Source organism: Tympanuchus pallidicinctus, unplaced genomic scaffold, assembly GCF_026119805.1.
Source record: "Tympanuchus pallidicinctus isolate F22 unplaced genomic scaffold, pur_lepc_1.0 scaffold3, whole genome shotgun sequence".
NCBI classification, from domain to species: Eukaryota; Metazoa; Chordata; class Aves; order Galliformes; family Phasianidae; genus Tympanuchus; species Tympanuchus pallidicinctus.
Window position 1 is genome coordinate 76,554,180 of NW_026294747.1, and position 18,617 is coordinate 76,572,796.

Below are 18,617 nucleotides of genomic sequence, written 5' to 3' on the forward strand. Positions count from 1 at the left end.
ATGGCTGAAACAAGAAAACAGAAAAATGAGGAGAGACTGACACCAGTATGGTGGTACTTCAAGTATCGTACCAGATACGCTTCACTGAGGAGGCTTAGAAGCTTATCAGGCAAAATGCAGCTAATGGAGGTAGAGAATGGAGCAGAAAGGAAGGAGAGTTTAGAAAGAAAATACTAAGGGTATGGAGTATTGTTCATCTCACATTAAAAAAAATACCTTTAACCTCATTTAAAAAACATACCACTTTGTGCTCTTCATTTGTCGGTTTCAGAGGTACTTTGCATCTTTAAGCTTTGTGCTACATCCTCAGGATAACTTTTTAAGCAAAAGCCAGTATTTTCGTGCAATAAAGCTTGAGGCTTGAAAGCAAGAAGAACATAGGCAAACTACGCAGCAAAGGGAATTTAAGCTATGTTGTGGTGTGCAAAAAATGAGCAGATGAAGAAAATAATTAACAGGAAAGAAATCAATCAACAACAGATTCAGTTACTCTTGCAAAGCAAAACAACTAGTAAATTAATTTGCCCATGACTTTCTCATGACTCCGTGATTCTGTGCAAAAGGACTTTTTTTTGGCTCTGTGATTAGTTGAAAGAAGCATTTTTTTAAGATGGTCAGAATTAACAGTTAAGTGCTCCTTTTCAAGAAGAGTGAATTTAAAAAAGAGCCTCCATCGGATGTTGGTTAAATTATTGTTTCCTGGCAAGCAGGTTTAGGTGTCGCTTCAGAAAACAGAGCCGCAGGCAAAATCATGATGCTAACAGCCCAGAGGGCGTGCATATGGGATATGGAAACACTAGTTTAAATATCAATCTAATTAATATTTAAGTAGTTTATTCAAAGGGGAATGGTTTCAATAGAAGACAATGTTTGAGACTGTACGGGTTGGAAAATGATAGTCAGAGAATATGGTAAGGGTTATGATACATATGATAGGATGTGAGCATGTATATTTTCTATGGTTCCACAGATTCAAGCCCTTATTCTGAGTTAGGCAGGCTGTATTTCTAAAGCTGCCTCACTATTCCCAGAGTGCTCAGAGCAGTGCTATACCATATAGAGGTTTAAGTGGTGCCTGTCTCCTCTTGCGTGAGTTTAGACAATGGTCAGATTTGCAGTTAGGGTTTCTGTAAACCAGAAGAGTATTTTCTGAACTTGATTCAGAAAACCGAAGATGTTTCCAGGATGACTGAAACTGGTGCCTTTTCTCAACTGGTCACGAAGGAGGCCTGGATCTGAGGGGAATATGTGTGTCCTGAGAAGCCTGCCTGTGTGTGCGGTAACAGAACAAGACATTCAACGCGGCCAACAGCCATCGCGGAGCCACGAAGCCCTCGTCCACGATTAGTTTAAGCAAGGAAAGCACGAGAAGCCCGGAGGGGGGAGGGGCAGCCGCTAGCAGCGTGCACTGCAGCGATTTCGGGGCGCGGAAAACGCACGCACCGTGGGCTCGGACCCGGCCCGCGGACGCGCAGCGCAACGCCCCGAGGGGCGGCGGGCCGGGGCGGCACCGCGCTCTCCCGCCCCTCGGCTCCCGCCGCGGCAGCGCGCTCTGCTTCTCGTGGGCCCGCCGGAGAAGCAGAAATAGGACGAGGAAAGAGGCCGAGGCAGGAAGGGGAGGGGGAAGGGCCGCGACGCCCAGCCCCCACCGCCTGGCCTGCGCCAGCACCGCCGTTGCCGGGGCAGCCGACGTCAGGCGCAGCCGAGGCGGCGATTGGCCCGGGCGAGGCGCTCCCGACGGGGCCGAACCCGCCCGCTTTCCTCGGCGCCCAGCGGCTGCCGGCGCCGCGCCGCCTCAGCTGCGCCCGCCCGGCCACGTCCGCGCCGGGGCCATGGGCTGCCCGCTGCTGCGGCTGGCGCTGCTGGTGCTGCTGGCGCCCCGCGGCCGCGCCTGGGACAGCGGCGACCTGGAGCTGTTCGACCTGGTGGAGGAGGTGCCGCGCAACTTCTACGACTTCCTGGGGGTGCAGCAGGTGAGCGCGGCCCCGCGGCCCGCAGCGCTCCTGGAGCGCAACCCGGGCGCTCCGCGCGGCTCGAACGCGGCCGGCTCCCCTCCCCCACCGTCCGCTCCGGACTCCCGCGCCGCCTCCGGCGCTGTCACGGCGCGCCGCTGCCCGGCCCGGCCCCGTCTCCTCCGGCCGCCCCAGCCGTGCCCGCGCCGCCTGTTGCTCCGCCGCCGCTCGTGCCTGCGGGCCGGCCGGCTCTCGGACTCCCGGCTCCGCGCACCCTGCGCACCGCCGTTCCTCGCTTCTCGCCGCTCTGCACGGCTGCCGCTTCTCTGACGCTGCGCATCGTCACGGGCTGCAGCTCCCGCTTTTCTTCACGGGTCCCTGCGGAGGGCTGCGGCCCTTTCCCTTGGTGGCGGCTCGTTCCTCCAGTTAGTTTCCATGCTCAAGCGGTCTCGACAGGAACGCCTGTTCCAGCATTCCTATCCCGGGTTTCCCAGTTTTGCTGCCCCTTGACATCCCCAAGTCGTGTCCTTTGTCTTGGACCTCACTTGATGCCCTCCCTCATCTTCTGGGCGCTCCTCTCTGTGTGCATCTCACTGGATCTCACCGCAGTGACCTGTCCTCCAGTCAGCATGCATCTCCTCAAGAGTTAAATATGGATTCTTTAGAACGTTACTTCACCGGTCCCCAAGAGGCATTTCGTGCCTGGTATCTCACCTATATCTCTGTATGTTGTGAGTGATGCTGCTGGTCAAACAGCTTCCTTGGCAGCTTACGGCCCAGTCTGATGCAGTCCTTGTAGTTATTGAGGAAAATAACGGTGTCTTCAGGTGTGTTTCTTCAGGGCTGTGCCTGCAAGGAGAGGGTGGGGTTTGCATCATGTAGGGGTCGTGTTCTAGGAGCTGTCAACTGTGGTTGTCAGGAGATGCAGTCACTTCCATCTCTTTCTTCTTCTTAAGCGTCTGGCATTAAATACTGTGGAATATCATCGTTTGTATGGCACGGCAAACATTGCTGCACAAGGCTTGCGTTTATGGGCCTAAAAATGTGGGGTTTAATTTCTCACTGGTGACAGGTGACAGGATGAAGGGAAATGGACGTAAGTTGTGCCAGGGTAAGTTTAGGTTGGATATCAGGAAAAACTCCTTTACAGAAAGGGTTGTGAAACACTGGAATAGGCTCCCCAGGGAGCCTGGATGTGTTTAAAAACCATTTGGATGTGGTGCTCAGGAACATGATTTAGTGGAGGGATGTTAGTGTAGTATGGTTAGGTCGTGGTTGGACTCGATCTTTAAGGTCTTTTCCAACCCGAGTGATTCTGTGATTCTATGAAAGGCATTTTTAGTGTTTAGTTAATGTAAGGATACAGAATTTTGTCAGGGGCTGAAAAGGTATCGGGCACAGTAAGATTGACAAAATATAACGTTACTTTTAGTAAGAGGATTCTCTGCTACTTTGCACTTTTTCTCAGGCTTTATGGGATGGTAGAAGATCTTAATGAAGAACTTGAATCTCCTGCCGTGTGTAAGCAGGAAAAAAGTTGTGAATGTGCAAGCCGAACTGAAGGGTGGTTTTGTTAGTCACAAGAATGGGCTGTTTGGCCGTGTGTCATGGCATCTTGAGCTCATGACACACTATGTTTTGTGGGTGTTGTTGAATACCCCTGTGGTTACTGTAATAGAGTATGCCGTGTCAAAGCTGAGCTTTGATAGAAATTGGTGAGTGCTGAAAGGAGCTGGATAGGTTCACAGCTCCTTGCAAGTTTTATCTTCTGCTCCTGTTGCTTGCTTCTCCAGTGCTGCTGGGTCCCAGTGCTTCAGACAAGGACTTGAAGGCAGGCTCTGTCTGCTCTGTTTTGCATTGACGTGTTGGAACACTGCAGTGGTTGGAGTTGTGGTATGGGGAAAGTGCCTGGTCTTGTAGTGGGGTCCGGGAGTGCACAAGTCTTAGGTATCCTGCCTTGGATGCCTTAAAACAGAGCATCCTTTACCATAATGTCTCTGTGTGCTGTCTGCGTGTTCCTTGAGGTTCTCTGCTGTTTTTTAAATCTGATTTAGTGGACCTTACTGGTTATTTTATGTGTCTCTGTTAGGAGTTGGTATGCCACTGGGTACGGTACCCTGAATATTTTGTAGTTCTGGTGTTGGTGGCTGTGTTCCCATACGCTCAGGTGTTCATCTTGGGACTCAGCACAGGGAGGACAGAGACTGTGAATATAGCCTTTGTGACTGGGTCTTTGGATTGTTTCATAATCTCTCATTCATCAATTATTTTATTATTATTTCCTCCTCTTTGTGTTCTTTGCCTTGTACTGTCTTGGTAATCCTTTCTACCTTCATGTATTCATGGGAGAGGGAGGCTCTAAGCAGCATATAAACTCTGTGTCTAAGTTGCAGATATTGGACCATGCTTACTAATAGCAGTGTATCAGGGTGCTGCATTTCTCTAGATGTGTCACCTTCTGGCTCGGAAGAAAATTTAAGGAATGACTCTAATACATCTGTAAGGCATTAAAGCAGGTTAGCTCTTGATAGGGGAATTGTGGTGCTGGCATTTCTTGTACTTCATGTCTTACACATCCCATGCTGTGTCTGAAGCTGATGTTGACCTCATCTGACAAGGTAAGGAAAGCACTGCAGCTCTCTCGCCTCTGGCTGCTGGATTTTCCTCTGGAATTGAAGAGAAGTAATGACTGCTGTTGCAAGTCTCTGCTCACTGAACTAAGAGTTCTGCATGTTGCCAAATTATGTGGAAGCCTCACGGCATTGATGGGTAACCACTATCCAGCATTGACAGCGTTGGTCCAAATGCTGCTGGTGTGTTTTCCAACATCAGTGGCTGAGATGGAAGATCATCTGATGAAAATAATTTTTATTCTGAAAGTGGAGTGACAGAGGAAGAGTAAGGCTTTAACTGTCTCAGTTATTCCAATAACTTCTGTTAGTGCTTGACCTCAAGCTGAGTTTGGCTGAGGTGCTCAAAGGATGGTGAAATTGGAAGGAACATCTGGAGAAGGTACTGGCCAGGCCCCAGGCTGAGTACTTGGATTATGAAGTATCTGATTATTATACAAGGACTCAGTCTATCTGTTAAGCCACTGTGTCTAATAATAACATAATATATAGCAAAGAGTTAAATTGTTACACTTTTATTACCTCTGTTTTGAACAATTCTTGAGTTGTTTCACCTTTGTATTTCTTCAGTTGTTCTAAAATCCATGATGTGATTTACTTGAGTGGCACATTTAAAATGTTACCCTTGTAAAGAAATTTGACCTAGTAAAATGTGGAGATCAAGTTAACCTTTGACTTAGGGAGAAGCTTACATTTCCATGTCTCCCACTTGGTTACTGAATTTGTGTCCAAATGGGGAAAAGAGAATCAAACTCTTGACAGATCAGATATAATAAACACTTCAGTAATCACTTCAGCATGGTCAGTTTCACACTGACAAAAGGATGAGGACCAGAGAAGTATTCATACTAAAACTCAGAGGAAGTTGCTGAATTAACCAGAGGCTGTGCAGACTTGGTAACAAAATCACCTTGTTACCTGAGAATGAGAACATACAAAGATGATGTCAACTTTTTGGGAGTAATTCCAGGAAATCTGAGGAACTATGAACTTGTATGGAGCTATAAGCACAGATCAAGTTAATTCTGTCATCTCTTGCAGCTTTTGCTGGCCGGTGCTTGCATAAATATGGTATGCTCGTGGTGAATCAGTTTGGTGTCAGCTGAGCCTCTCAACTTCGTGCTGAAGTGTGCTGTTAATTAGAACTGTTTATATGGCTTCAAGGGAATTATCTTCTCCTTTACTGGTTTTGGCTTGCAGTAAGGAAGGCACTACAGGCCTATGAAATCTTGTGAAAGTTTGTGGTACAGTTCTACAGTACAAGAGTTCTGATCAAAAAGTTTTTGGGAAATGTTGCTTGTTTGTGTTAACAATATTGCAGCATGCTGATTCAATGAAGATGTGTTAAAAATACATGAGCTGTGTTGCTAGAATTGGCCAGTGCAGAGCAGTGTGTTCTGTTTTAGCTAGGACCAAGGAATTTCTGAATAAGGCTATGGCAGCTGCTGGGAATCAGGTAAGGGAGCAGATTTGTATTGGAAGTGTGCATGGCCAGTGTGAAAGCAAACACAGTGCTCCTCCAGGTGTCCTTTGATGCAGAAGGGAAGTCCCTGGCACCTCAGATTCCTGAGCAAGAGCTAACATGTGACTTGCCAGCCAACAGATAAATACATAACCCCTTAAAATGTTGAGAGGCCTTTTCTTTAATGTTCTTACCTTTCTTGTGAGATTTGTTTTGAATTTGACAAATCTAAATTATTCTTGTGGCTTTACTGGAAAAGCTGAAAGCGTTGTATCCACGTCGCTGCCCAGACTGTGGATCTGCTAAATGACAGCGTGGCACAGGCACAGTATACAACCCAACTGTGGTCCTCTCGTCTGTGAGCCGCAAGTATGCAACTGGCTCCAGAAAGTGCTAGATGTGGGGACTGAGGCCTTGGGTGTCTTTGGCTGTGGGAAGCCACAGTGTCTCCAGACAAGCTGGTGGTGCTGGGCTTGTAGGCCCTGCAAAGACCTGGAACAGAGGAGCTGTGTTACCTCAGCAAGCAGTGCAGTCTGGCAGAGCTGTGTCTGCAGAATGCCCGCCTGCTGCCAAGGAGCTGATGCCCATACTGTTTGCATAGCAGGGAGTTCTGTTGTTGAACTCATTCCAGATTGGCCGTGTGGACTTGGTGCCTGTTTGTATTGAAGTGTGCTGGTTGTGCTCCTAGTATGCATCTCACAGTTCAGTTCTAGCTGCTTCACGTCATCTTCACAGTCACGTCATCTGCTCCAGGACTGCTTCCTGATGCACAGTCAGTGGGAACAATAAAAAAAGTTAGCTTTATGTGCTAAGAAATTGAGGTAGATGCAACTTTTAGACTATCATCTATGGCTTGTGTTTCACTCTTGGCACTGGTTTCTAAGAACCTTACCAGAAATGGGCCCCATGACAAATTACATGGCTTTTATCATATTACCAGGCACATGATAGAGTGTTGTATCTATTCAAGGAATGCTCTCAATCCCTCAGCAAAACCAGCCTATCTGCACAGCCTTCTGTCTCCCCTTGCTTGTAAGGTGCACACCAGCAGGACAGGGGAGGGGAATGAGGAGGGGCAGCCCAGAAACTGAGCAGTGTGCTTCTTCTTTTTAGTGAGAAGATGCACCACACTCCAGAGATTTATTTTGGCTTCTTTCCTATCACTCAAGGCTGTTCCCTTCCCTGATGCTTTTTAAGAATAACAAGTGTGGTTGTGGTGTTAATAAAGTCATCTATTAATAAAGTCATGTTTTAGAGCAAACCTAAATTTGCAGTATTGATTCAGTCTTCCAAGTAGTGGAAGTATTTGATCTAGTAAGATAGAACTTTACACTCCTACAGTTATGGTGTGAATTCTTGTGATAATTACGTCAAAACTGTGAGCTTTAGGGTTTTCTTACTTTGTTTTGTAAGACTAATTTGTCTTTGCATGACAGCACTGTGACTTCTGCAAGTCTTGTGCCACAATGTGCCATGGGGCAGCTTGATGTTTCACTACTGTACTTGAGGAATGAAAATTGTTGGGCAGATGAAACATGTCTAATGGGCCAGATTCTTGATTCAGAAACCTGTTAAGATTATCTTATTTTCTATTCTGTGTTCAAAATTTATATTAGGGAGGCCTAATGACTTTGGAAGGCTTAGACTTTAATGCACTTTTCATCATGGAATTGGAATTCTGTGTCCAAAAGAAGAAAAGAAAGATGTATTTCATCATCCCTATTGCTCTGAACTGTCAGAAATAACTTCTACTTGGAAGAACTGCCTTAGAGAACCAGTTGTGACAACTGTGCTAAGACTTGTAATTGAGGATGATGTAGGATATGGGGTTTTGTATTTATTAATGTTTAAACAGCACTAAACTCCCAGGTAAGCTGCTTGATTCCATGCATTCTGTGAGCGCATTCACACGGTTTTGTGAGTAACATTCTCTGATGTTTGTTGTTCACAATTGAAATACATAAAAATGATTCAGACATCTACGCTTATGGAACTTGTTGTTTCCAGTAAATGCACTTGCTGTATTGTTTTCTAACTTTCTGCTTGAATGTTGCTGAAGGAAATCTGTTCTGTTGTATTACTGTTATTATTTTGGCTTTGATTGCTGCTTGTTGGCTGCTTTCTTAAAGACACCAAAGTGTTTCAGAATTTACCATTGGAGGTAGTTTTAAACATTTACTCTTGACTTTCCCTGGCAACTCATTTTCTTTTTGGTTCTGTAGAGAAGCGGATGCATTACAGCAGCAAACCACTGTGCTTGGGAACCAAGGGAGCTAACAGTATGCGTGCTGTGAGGGGGGTGAAGTAAGGAGAGCTTATTTGCTTATTAATTTTGTCTGCAATAGCAATAATGTTGGAGCTGCTTCTCTAGCTCTCTGTACTTTCTGCTTTTCTTGTCCTTTAGCGTGTAGCCATAATAACTTGGTTTTCAAATTGCAGGGATAAAAAACAGGCTAGTTTATCTCCTCAAAGTTTTGCATTTTATTAGCAATTCATTGAAGGGAACAACCTATTTCTTGTTGAGGGTAACCTGTGGAGGCCTCTGCTGCTTGTAGAATCTTTTATGCTTGTTCTGAATTCTGCTCCTTTGCTGGAGTTCTCCTGTATGTGCCTATGTTGGCATCTAAACCAGAGCCATTTTGCAGTGAAAACAGCGAACATGTTTTTCTGATTGACTCTAGAGAAAAGTACAGTTTTTAAGGGGGGTGGTTAGAGGTATATGTGATTCCACTTCAACTGCAGTACTTGGCCAAATTTTAAACGATCATTCAGCATTTAAAAATGTCCTTTGAATGAATCCATGCTCCTAACACTGTCGGCAGAGCTGCTAACAAAGAGCACCGATGCTGCCGCACAGCTGAGCAGAGGGAATGGGAGCGTGAGCAATGACAAAGGGGTTTTCCTCTGTGAGAACAGGTCTGATGTGAAAAGAAACAAACGGAGGAAATTAGTGCATACCTGAAATTAGCGTATACCTGAAATGTTGCTTGTTTTCCATGGTCCTGTAGTGGACTGTGAAATTCATGCAGCATTTGAAAGCCTTCAATTTTGCTTTTGATTTATTTGTGAGTGTTCTTGCTTTTACGTAGCAATATGCTGTGCCGGTTAAAAGCTTGGTTTTTTTGTTCTTTCAGCATTGGATCCCTGAACAGTTGTGTGTGTGTATGTGTGTATGTATATATATGTATTCTTTGAAGCTTGAAATTTTTTTCATAAATTACAAGGAGGTTGCTTTTTTGTGTTTTTTTTTTTCTCCCCTCAGTTCTGTTTGCTTGACTGTCAGCCCTGTTTGGATGTTACAGCTCTGTATAAAAGCGACTTGTAAACAATCCTAATGCATGTAGCAATACAGTTCTGCAATCAGTGGTCTGAACGTAGCACTTTACAGTAGGATTTGTAGCAGGATGTTGGAAGTTACTGGGCTCTCATCCAACAGATTGCTTAGGTGTAAATTTCTTGAATGATTTGGCTCCCAGGCCTTAGAAGCGTCTTGTCTTAGTGTCAAGCAGATGAGTGGTGGAATGAGAGTAGAAGAGAATTAATGTAGTCTCTCATCTCTGTTAAATCTGAAGTTCTTTCTTCTCAGTGTTAATCTGGTGCTGGAAAAAAATCAGAAGACACATAGAAGCTGCTGAAATAATGTCACTCTTCAGTCTTTCTCTGACTAAAGAGTGAAGGAAGAACTAATGGAGTCTGGCTTTATCTATGGGCTGTAATTCTGGAATGCTGCTGTCTCAACATGAAGTGCTTTTGCTTGTTGAAGAAGCATTCAGTGCTGGTAGGCAGATGAGAAAGCTCTGGAGTAGCCTTACTGCACTGAGATGAGTAGTCCTTCTTTAAGGGGCAGTAATTGTTATTGTAGAATCATTAAATTGAAAGGGACTCCTAAGATCAAGTCCAGCTGTCATTTAACACTACCTGACCACCACAAAAGCGTGTCCCTTAGTGCACATCCATGTCTCACTTAGCCCTGGCACATTTTATGAATGAGTTTGCAGCCTAATCAGTGTTTTAGTGTGTTTCAAGCTGATGTAGACTAAAAATCACCACTTCATAGTCGGTGATTAGTTCATATAGCATTATCATATGGAACATATATGCTCCGACAGCAGAGCAAAGAGCTGTATGCCATTTAAAGCTTTGTGGCAGTTTATTAGTAATTGTTTTATTGTGCCTTGTGTCTAATTGTAATGTTGCAGCAAAAAGAAAAAAAAAAAATCTGTGTAGGAGCTTCTTCTCATTTCCACGAATTATTCAAAATTTTCTTCAGTGGGAATAGAAAATCTCAAGCTCTTCTGTAAGTTGTTTAAAAATTCTGAATAAAATAGTTTACCAATACAAACCTATCTGTTTGTTGAGAACAAAATATTTGTGAGTTTGTAATGTATGTTGTTTGTTGTTTGTTCCTTTTGTTCTTTTTTGTACTACAGTACTTTTTCAACACTACGAGCAAACAAAGCAACATTCATAACAAAAAACCTCAAATGCTGGACTGTATCAGTTGAAATGCAGCTGGAAGGTGTTAGTCAGTTGTGTTCTGCTGTTTACAGTGGTGAGGAGAGAACAAACCTCTTCCATACGTAAGCTATACTTCACTTTTAAGTACAGGATATAACTGGCTTGTGTTCAGGTTCAGATACACAGAACAGAGTTCCATGCTGTAATCCGTTTAGTAAATCTTACTGGCTGCTGTGTTAATACTCGGTGCTTAACCAGAAAGCTGTGTTAATTCTGCACACAAAACCCGCTTTCCTTTTAGACAGGTCGAGCTGCCAGCTCCAAGTTCTGCTCTGTAAGCGCGGCTTAGTTGTACTTCCAGTGGAACCAGCGCACTCAGTCTGGCATTCCCTCTCTAGTGCCCACCCAAAATGCATATGTCACCTATGGACTCTGAGATTGAACTGTGTGCTCCCCTCTTCATGTCATCACTTAACGTATTGAGTACAGCCCATCCCAGCACCCATCCCCAACAGAACACCTTTCAGCTGTCTTTATATCTACCCTGAGGGCCATTGAGCCTTGCTTTTTCTATTCTGTTAATTAATCTTCTATTTCTAAGATGAATTCCTCCCATCCTGAAGCAAGTAAATTTCTTGGATGATCTGTAGTGTGCAACATTGTCAGAACCATTCTCAAAATTGGTCCATCCCATGCCCGCTGGACCTTCTCCCCATCCTTTTCACTGTTGTATGCGCAAGGTTCTGTAGGGCTCTACAGTTTTTTTTGGCTGTGTTTAGTCATTGTTCGCTTGAAGAATGTGTGGTTTTCTTGTTCTGCTGATACTCATCTGTGATTAAGCGTTTTCTCTTAGAGAACAGGCCTTTAACTAAGGTATTCTGAAGGACTCCCGAAAGATATCATCTGTTTCTGTTAATTTTCTTAGCTTCAGTAACTAGCACTGCCTCTCTAACATCAGTCTTCGACAGTAGCCCTCTTTTTAGAAGGTAAAAGGAGGCCTTGGCTTTGTAATGTTTAGTTTCAGGATAGCGTAGAGTTGTTCTCCTCCCCACTCCCTTTTCAGTGATGGTACCTTTATACTTGGCTAATTCTGTGGTTTTATCAACTTAGTCCTCAGCAAGCTCCTTATTGTGGTATGCTGAACTTTATCTGTTTGGATGCAATGAGATTACTTACTTTACTCAGTTTCTACTAACTGTGATACTGCCACTTACTAGCAGTGTTGTTGCTTGTTGTTGCTGGCTTAAGTAAGAACTTGATTTTACTTTTATTTTTTGATGTTACAAATCACTGTGAAAGCATCAATTTTTGTGTTTCTTATCAAATGCAACCACTGAACTGTTCAAGAAAAAGGCACAAGACAATTTTATGGTGTACTATCATTTCTGTAAGTTTTTAATACTTACCAAGATAAGCCTTGCTCCAGGCAATTGGTTGAAGTGCATGAACTTCCAGTTAGCATATTGAAGCTAACAGATGTACTGGGTAAAGTATTTCAGGGGTTTGGGACAGTTAAACAGTGTATTGTTCAGGGAGTTGATTATAACGTAGGATAAACTCATCTTGCTGGTATTACCTAAAATAATTACACCCTGGATGTAGTACTTTGCTTCCATTCTGTTTATGTTAGTTTACCTTGACTAATATCAAGAGATGCAAATCTGGGGGAGACTTGGCTCTTTATTATCATCTGCTTTGGTGCACTGAGAGATTGTTTGAGAACCCTAAAGAACAGTAATTAGTATTGGGTAATGAAAGACTAAATTGGGCCACATTTTGTGGGAAGTCCAGTTTTGTAGGTGCTACGTATTCGGTGCAGAGTTCAAATGGCCTTAAGGTCAGACAGATTCAGAGGAGAGGGGTTGATGGTGAATGTTCTCTAGTTTGAGCTATGATAATAGTTAGACCTAGGATTGTCCTTAGCAGGCTCCAATTTGTCACAGTGTGACAGCAAATTGAAATATGTAAGTGCAATTAAACATTATTTAGTATTGCAGCTGATCTTTATCACACATGCATTAGCTTTATCTCAATTTTGTGGTAAGACTACAATGTTGAATTCCATCAGGTTTTGAAATTGTAAGCTGGGGTCAAGCGTATTTAAATACAAAAAGTTTGAGTAATGCTGCATTCTCCCTATAAAAGGGATAGATTTAGAGAGAAATACACTTGAAGTAAAAATCCTGCCTTAATAATAAGGCTTTGATCCTGAGCCATGATGTTTTAAAGATTGCAGGGCAAAATATTTCTTTGTATTTGTTTTAATTTGTTCCTGAAAATAAGAAATAGAATAGAAATAAGCAATAGACATCAGTTGGGCAACTTTTTGTTTTAAAGTGCTCTCTTACTGATCGCCATTTTGCACTGCAGCTTGTCAGCTTCTTATTTGTGAATATAAACGTTGCTTAACATTGAATACAGATGCCTTGTTTTCTTTCTAAGACAGAATTTCATTTATCTTCTTCGTGTTTGCTATCCTTAAAGATCAACTCTTTAACAACGAAAAGAAATAAAGTACTTTTCAAAAAAGAAAATCTGATATTTAGTTGGGAGTATGATATCGTCTCACATTCTGTCCTAAAGAAAACAGAAGGCTGCAAAACTTGAGTTTCTTCACTTCTGAATTATGTCAGATGTGTTCGCACAGCTTCTGAAGTTTCAGTGAATTTATGGTATCCCATTGTTACCAGGTGCTGGTTATCCTGTCTGCTGTCAGGAGCGATGGATGAGGGCCATACGTGCCAGTTGGCTGCACCTCAACAGATTGATGCCATGGCCAGAAAGCACAGTTCTTTCCTTCCTCTCTAGACTTCTTAGCAGATCAGCTTAGACCTGCCCACCACGCCTGCGCTTTCTGGAGTGATCCAGTACTTGCCAAAAGCTTTAGTCTTCACTGGATGTCACAGAATGTTAATTTTTTTTTCCTCCTCATCCTCCAAATGAAATTCCTCACTTCAAATTCTCAATCCCAGAATAGTGATAGAAAATGAGACAGTTATCTAAATGTTTTCTCTTTTGCTGTGCCTAACCTTTACTGCCCACCAAGACAGACTGTTGCTGGGGCTGCGGGTGCCGGTTTTCAGTGTGTACAGTGGATGTGGGCCTGATGGCCAGAGCTGAGCTCTGCCTAACCAGCTGATACTGTGTTGTCAAGGCTTTGTAAATACCTCAGGAGCCTCCTGCGTTGCATTTCATGGTGGCTGTCCATGCAACCCCCTGGAGCTTCTCATCTTTGAAGACAAGTTCCGTGGCTTTTGCGCTAGGTTTTTCTTTTTCCTTCTATTGTGTTTTTCAGAGGTAGAAACAGTGAACAGTCTGATGGTACTCTCAGTCCTGCTTGCGTATATACTGTGCCTTGTCTTCCCATTCCTATTTTTTTTCTCCCATTCCATCATTGAGACCTACAGCTGTCAATCAGAGATACTGTAAATGGTAGAGCACGCTGTCTCTGGGTACTTTTTCCTATCGTTGTATTCAGTGTGTACATCCTTTTGAGAGATCTGCAATTAGCGTAAGCACTGTGTTGTTCAGGAAGAAAAACTTAAGGATTTTTATTTTCATTGGTATTTTTTAAGTCTCCAGTGCCTTCTGTTTGTCACTCTTGATCTTGGAGGTCATCTTTCCTCTTGACTGTGTGGTTGGTTTGTTGGTTTTTAAATGTATTCCTGCAGCCGTCATGTTTTACTGTGGCTTTCACTGCCCATCATAAATTCAGTCCTTTCTTCCAGCTCAGGAGCTAAAGTGGTTGTATGCCCCCTGGTTGACTTACATTTTAATTACTTCACACAGACCCTTTGTCTAATCTTTGTACTTTCTGTAACTAAAGTTTCTGTCTGAAATTGGTGTTGGCTTTTCAGTTGAGCCTTGAGACCGAATTGCCAAGCAGCAGGTGGTTTGCGTTGCCTCAAGCTTCATGCTGCCTGTGGCTTTAGGCGGCATGCAACAACCTTTCTCCTCTATGTTCCCATTTTTATACTCTTGTTTGTTTGTTGTTTTTTTTTAAATCTCATATATTTTTCTTTTTTTTTTTTTGTCTTAATTTGTGTTATTTATTGAAGATCCTTTTTCTCTTCTCCATGTCAGTGACAGTCCTATCCTTCCTTCTCATCATTGCAGATGAAATAATTACCCCAGGTTTTGTTATGTATGCTTTTTATTTTTTGTGGCTTTCCACAGTCATTCTTGAACAAATATTTGATGTGGTCCCAGCTTTGATATATAGGTGTTGTACCAAAGGTTATTTGGAAAGAGAATTTTTCATAGCTGGGACTGAGGATTGCAGTAATGTCAGCAGCATTGCTGTGCAGCTGGGCTCCTGGGCCAAGCCAGCATGCAGGCCACATATTTAGCTCACCCTTTCCCACATGGATAATGGGGTCCCTGGGGGCTGCTTTCCCCATGGCATAGCTGTGGCAGACCTCTCTGTGCGAGTGGCCCTTGGTAGAGTTGGCCTGATTCTTGCACAGCAAGGGTTTGTCTGAGCCCTGCAAGGCACATTGTCTGAGGGGAGTGTGTCAGTAGTTCTCTCTGCCCTAAGGAAGTACAGGTAAGGATAAAATACCTCCAGTATAGAGAATATATTTTTTCAGTATATTTTAGTCAAGTAAATATTGCTTTATCCGTTTTTACATTTCTGTAGCAGAGATTGTTAAGCTCTGTTGTGTATGCCAGCCACAGTCCTCTCTAATAGGACAACCCGAAGCAGTCTTTGTCTGTCAGCTTTTGTCATGTACAGCATAGCCAGTTGGCTAACTGCTGGAGGGAAAGTCCAGTGAAATAAGGCAGTGTGTGGGACAGCAGATAGGGAGAGGCAACAAATGCAGTTTGTAGGCTAGAAAATTTTTTTCAGAGATATTTCTAGTGGTGAGAAGTCCTTGTGGGACTGCCGTAATTTCAAACAGTAATGGGTGACCGTGGGAGTAGCCGTGCCCTAAGTCACCCACAGGCTGATATGGAAGTTATCAAGCTCTTAAAGTATGGCTACGTTCTGCTGTTGCTTTATTAGCTCTGTTTCTTATTTATTTCATTTGGACAAACCCTCCCAGTTTTCTGGTGCGGTCCGTGTCCGTTTCCCTGCAGGATGCTGTTGATTGTGGAGCACTAAGACTTCCAACGCAGTGACTGTCAGCAGTTGATGTCAGCTGTGGAGCACAAAGAGGCTCCATAGCTGCATACTTGCTGCAGGAGACACTGCTGGAGCGGTGTGCTGCTGCCGTTTTGCCCTTTCTTTTGAGATGCTGCCAGTAGACAGCGCTGAGGCTGGGAAGATGGTTGTGCTATTCCCTCTAATTATATTGTGGTCTTCCTTCTCGTAGCCAGATTTGGTATTTTTCCAATGTAAAGTATGACATATGTTATTGCTTAAAATTTCTTTTTACAGTGAAACCTTCTTGTTCTAAATATAATGATGAGGAACATGGACATAGATCTTTATTATGTGCAATTCAAGACAAAAATGGAATCCACAGAAGATATTTGGAAATAATACTGAAATTGCTGTGTGAGGCTTCTGTATGCTGTAGAGCAGAGGTACCAGAACTTCAGTGGTGCACACCATAAAGCTTTTCAGTACTCTGTATTTATGGTTGTCTCTGTGCTGTAGTGATCGTGTAATCTGATTATTGAGATTTTACATGTTTAAGCTCAGTTTTGGCTTCTTACCACTTGATGGCAGTGAAGGAGCTAGTGTTGCCAGGCAAAGGTTCAGGGCAAGACCCAATATGAATAACAAAAGAGGAGGTACAAAGGAAGCCTCTGACATTTAATATTGTTCACATTTCTAGGTGATATTGCATATACCACAAATGACAGTAGAGGAAGAAATGCCTCTAGATGGAGCTTCAGTTCTTCCAGTGGGGAAGAGATTTTTATACTTGAGATTTGCTCCTATTTATAATAATTATTTCAAACAGCAACTTTCCCCTTTAGGAATGGAATGATACCAGACATGATCGATAAGTAATATCAGTGCTTCTGTTATTATAAACATACTGTCCTTCTGGAAGAGCATGAAATTCTGATATTTCTCTCACTCTTCAAATCCTGCTGTCTCTCCACATTCTTTGGAATATTTGGGTATTGGTAGAAATATGCTCTGCAGATTAAGTATTGGAATAATTATTCAAGACTTTTTTTTTTTGTAAGGTTAGTTTGATTGTTTATCTGTGTATTTATTTATTTTACTGTTGGGCCAGAAAGTGAAATGCAAAAAGTAGTGTTCAAATTACAAACTGCCCTGCAGTATTTCCTGCGTGCACGGTGCAGTCGCAATGAAGAAGTGTGTGCTGTAACATCAGATACTGCAATGTGTGTATGTGTGTTTGAGGCGCCTTATTAGCGAAGGCTCTTTCGCACTTCCTACACCCATGTACACCTCTTGCCAAGCTGGTATGGGGAAATGAACCATATAATGGCCCCGCTATAGTAATTGGCTCCACATGGGTGGACTCCAGTACACAGACAAAACCTTATTTGAAGTAATTGGTGCTTTGTGTAGGTACAAGGGTCTGTACATGCAGATTTATTTTGGATCCTGGGTCAAACCTTGGCATTAGTTAAGGTTTCAATTTCATGCAGTGTCTTTGACATGTAAGTGATTTTGAATGAGTATCAAAAACATCCATACAGATAATAGGAAGCGAATTGATGGAAGTCATTCATTTAAAATCCACGTTGCTGATATTTTGCAGTTATGGTTTTTGCTTGAATACTGGAGGAAGAAGTTGGCTGGTTGAGTTTTGTGGAAGTGCAGACTGTTACTAATCATAGAAAGGAGTGGAAAACCAAATGAGGACTGCACGTTTACTAAATATCTTAATCATTAGTGGGATTGTTCTTGTTCTGTTGAAGACAATACTATGTAAACTCATGCTTGAAAATAGAAGAAAAATTTACAAGAGTTATCAAACATTTACTTTCATTTCAGTTGCCATTCTTATTTTTAAAAAGCATTCTTATTTTTCAAAAAGCACTTGAGTGCATCATTTTGTGTATTAGCTGGTATCTGTAAGCCTGGCTGAAAGCCTTGTGAAATTGAGGCATTTCTTCATCAATAGTATTAAAACGAGTTTCTTATCCGTGTGTTCTGAGTAAAATTTGTTGGAAGTTTTCCTTTATCATGTGGTGTAAGTTGGCTGTATTTATTTTCATGTTTGTGGAAGCATTAAGCTGCTGTGGTAGTGCATGCTTTTCCAGCTGCTGCTATTTGATTTTGGGGAATTTGAAGTTTGAAAGGTACTACCAACATGATCAGAGCATTTGGAACATGAATTTAATTTGTTTTAGGAAGTTGGTGTTAATCTTGCTGTGTCTCCTTGCCAGATTGAATGACATAATTGCCAGCAATCAGATACGGAAAGAATACGTGTGGATGTGCAGATTAAGCTTTGTTTTTCTAGGCGATTGTCAAGAACTTAAGCAGGTGTAACTCTACAGATAGTGCCGAGGTGGCAGTGCCCCAGAAGCAGGATGTTGCTGTTGTGACTCCCTGCTTGGTGGAGAGCTGCAGGTAATGGTAAAGGTTCCATTTCTTAAAGACAGCACATCCATTTTCATCTTCTAAAAATCCCTTAGCTTCTTCCTTTGCTTGTACAACTTCTCACTTTTAAATTTTCTGTTGCATATGTTCCTGTACTAACGTTACCATCACTGTGAGGTTGCTCCATGGCTTTAAAAGCCACAAGCTTTTGGTGGCATTTTTATTTTTCTTTGTGTGCTGAGCAGAGCTCAAACTGTTACTTCCTGTTTCGGTTGAAGGAACAAAGTGAGTTCTTGGAAAAGGCGTAAAATGGCAAAAAGTAGCAACTGGTGCGTGGGCTAAATTGTCCTGAACGTTACTGGGTTTTGAACAAAGAATCAATTCCGCATCTGTGGGCAATACTGAGCCCCGTAGCTGATAAGGGAAATGCTGTGCTGCAGCTAAAGGCTGGGCACTAACATGGAGTTCGTTTTGACTCTTTCATAGTGCTGGAAAAGATACACTAATTAATACTGATTGTGAATGGGTGGAAATAATCTGAAGTTCCCCTTCTGTGGAAGGATCGTCAAAATGATTTTATTTTACTTCATGAAAATCTGATTATATAAAGCTGTGCAGTAGCATCTCTTGCTGTAATG

At 42.8% G+C, this 18,617-nt stretch overlaps 1 protein-coding gene across 1 annotated transcript in view; it reads left to right on the forward strand.

Moving 5' to 3' along the window:
- The first annotated feature begins 1,809 nt into the window (after positions 1 to 1,809).
- The window catches only part of DNAJC1 (DnaJ heat shock protein family (Hsp40) member C1), a 93,788-nt gene continuing 76,980 nt past the window's right edge, over positions 1,810 to 18,617 (forward strand). The window contains exon 1 of the mRNA XM_052696288.1: positions 1,810 to 1,973. Within this exon, the coding sequence (XP_052552248.1) occupies positions 1,833 to 1,973 (141 nt within the window). The 5' untranslated portion in view covers positions 1,810 to 1,832. The remainder of the gene's footprint in view (positions 1,974 to 18,617) is intronic.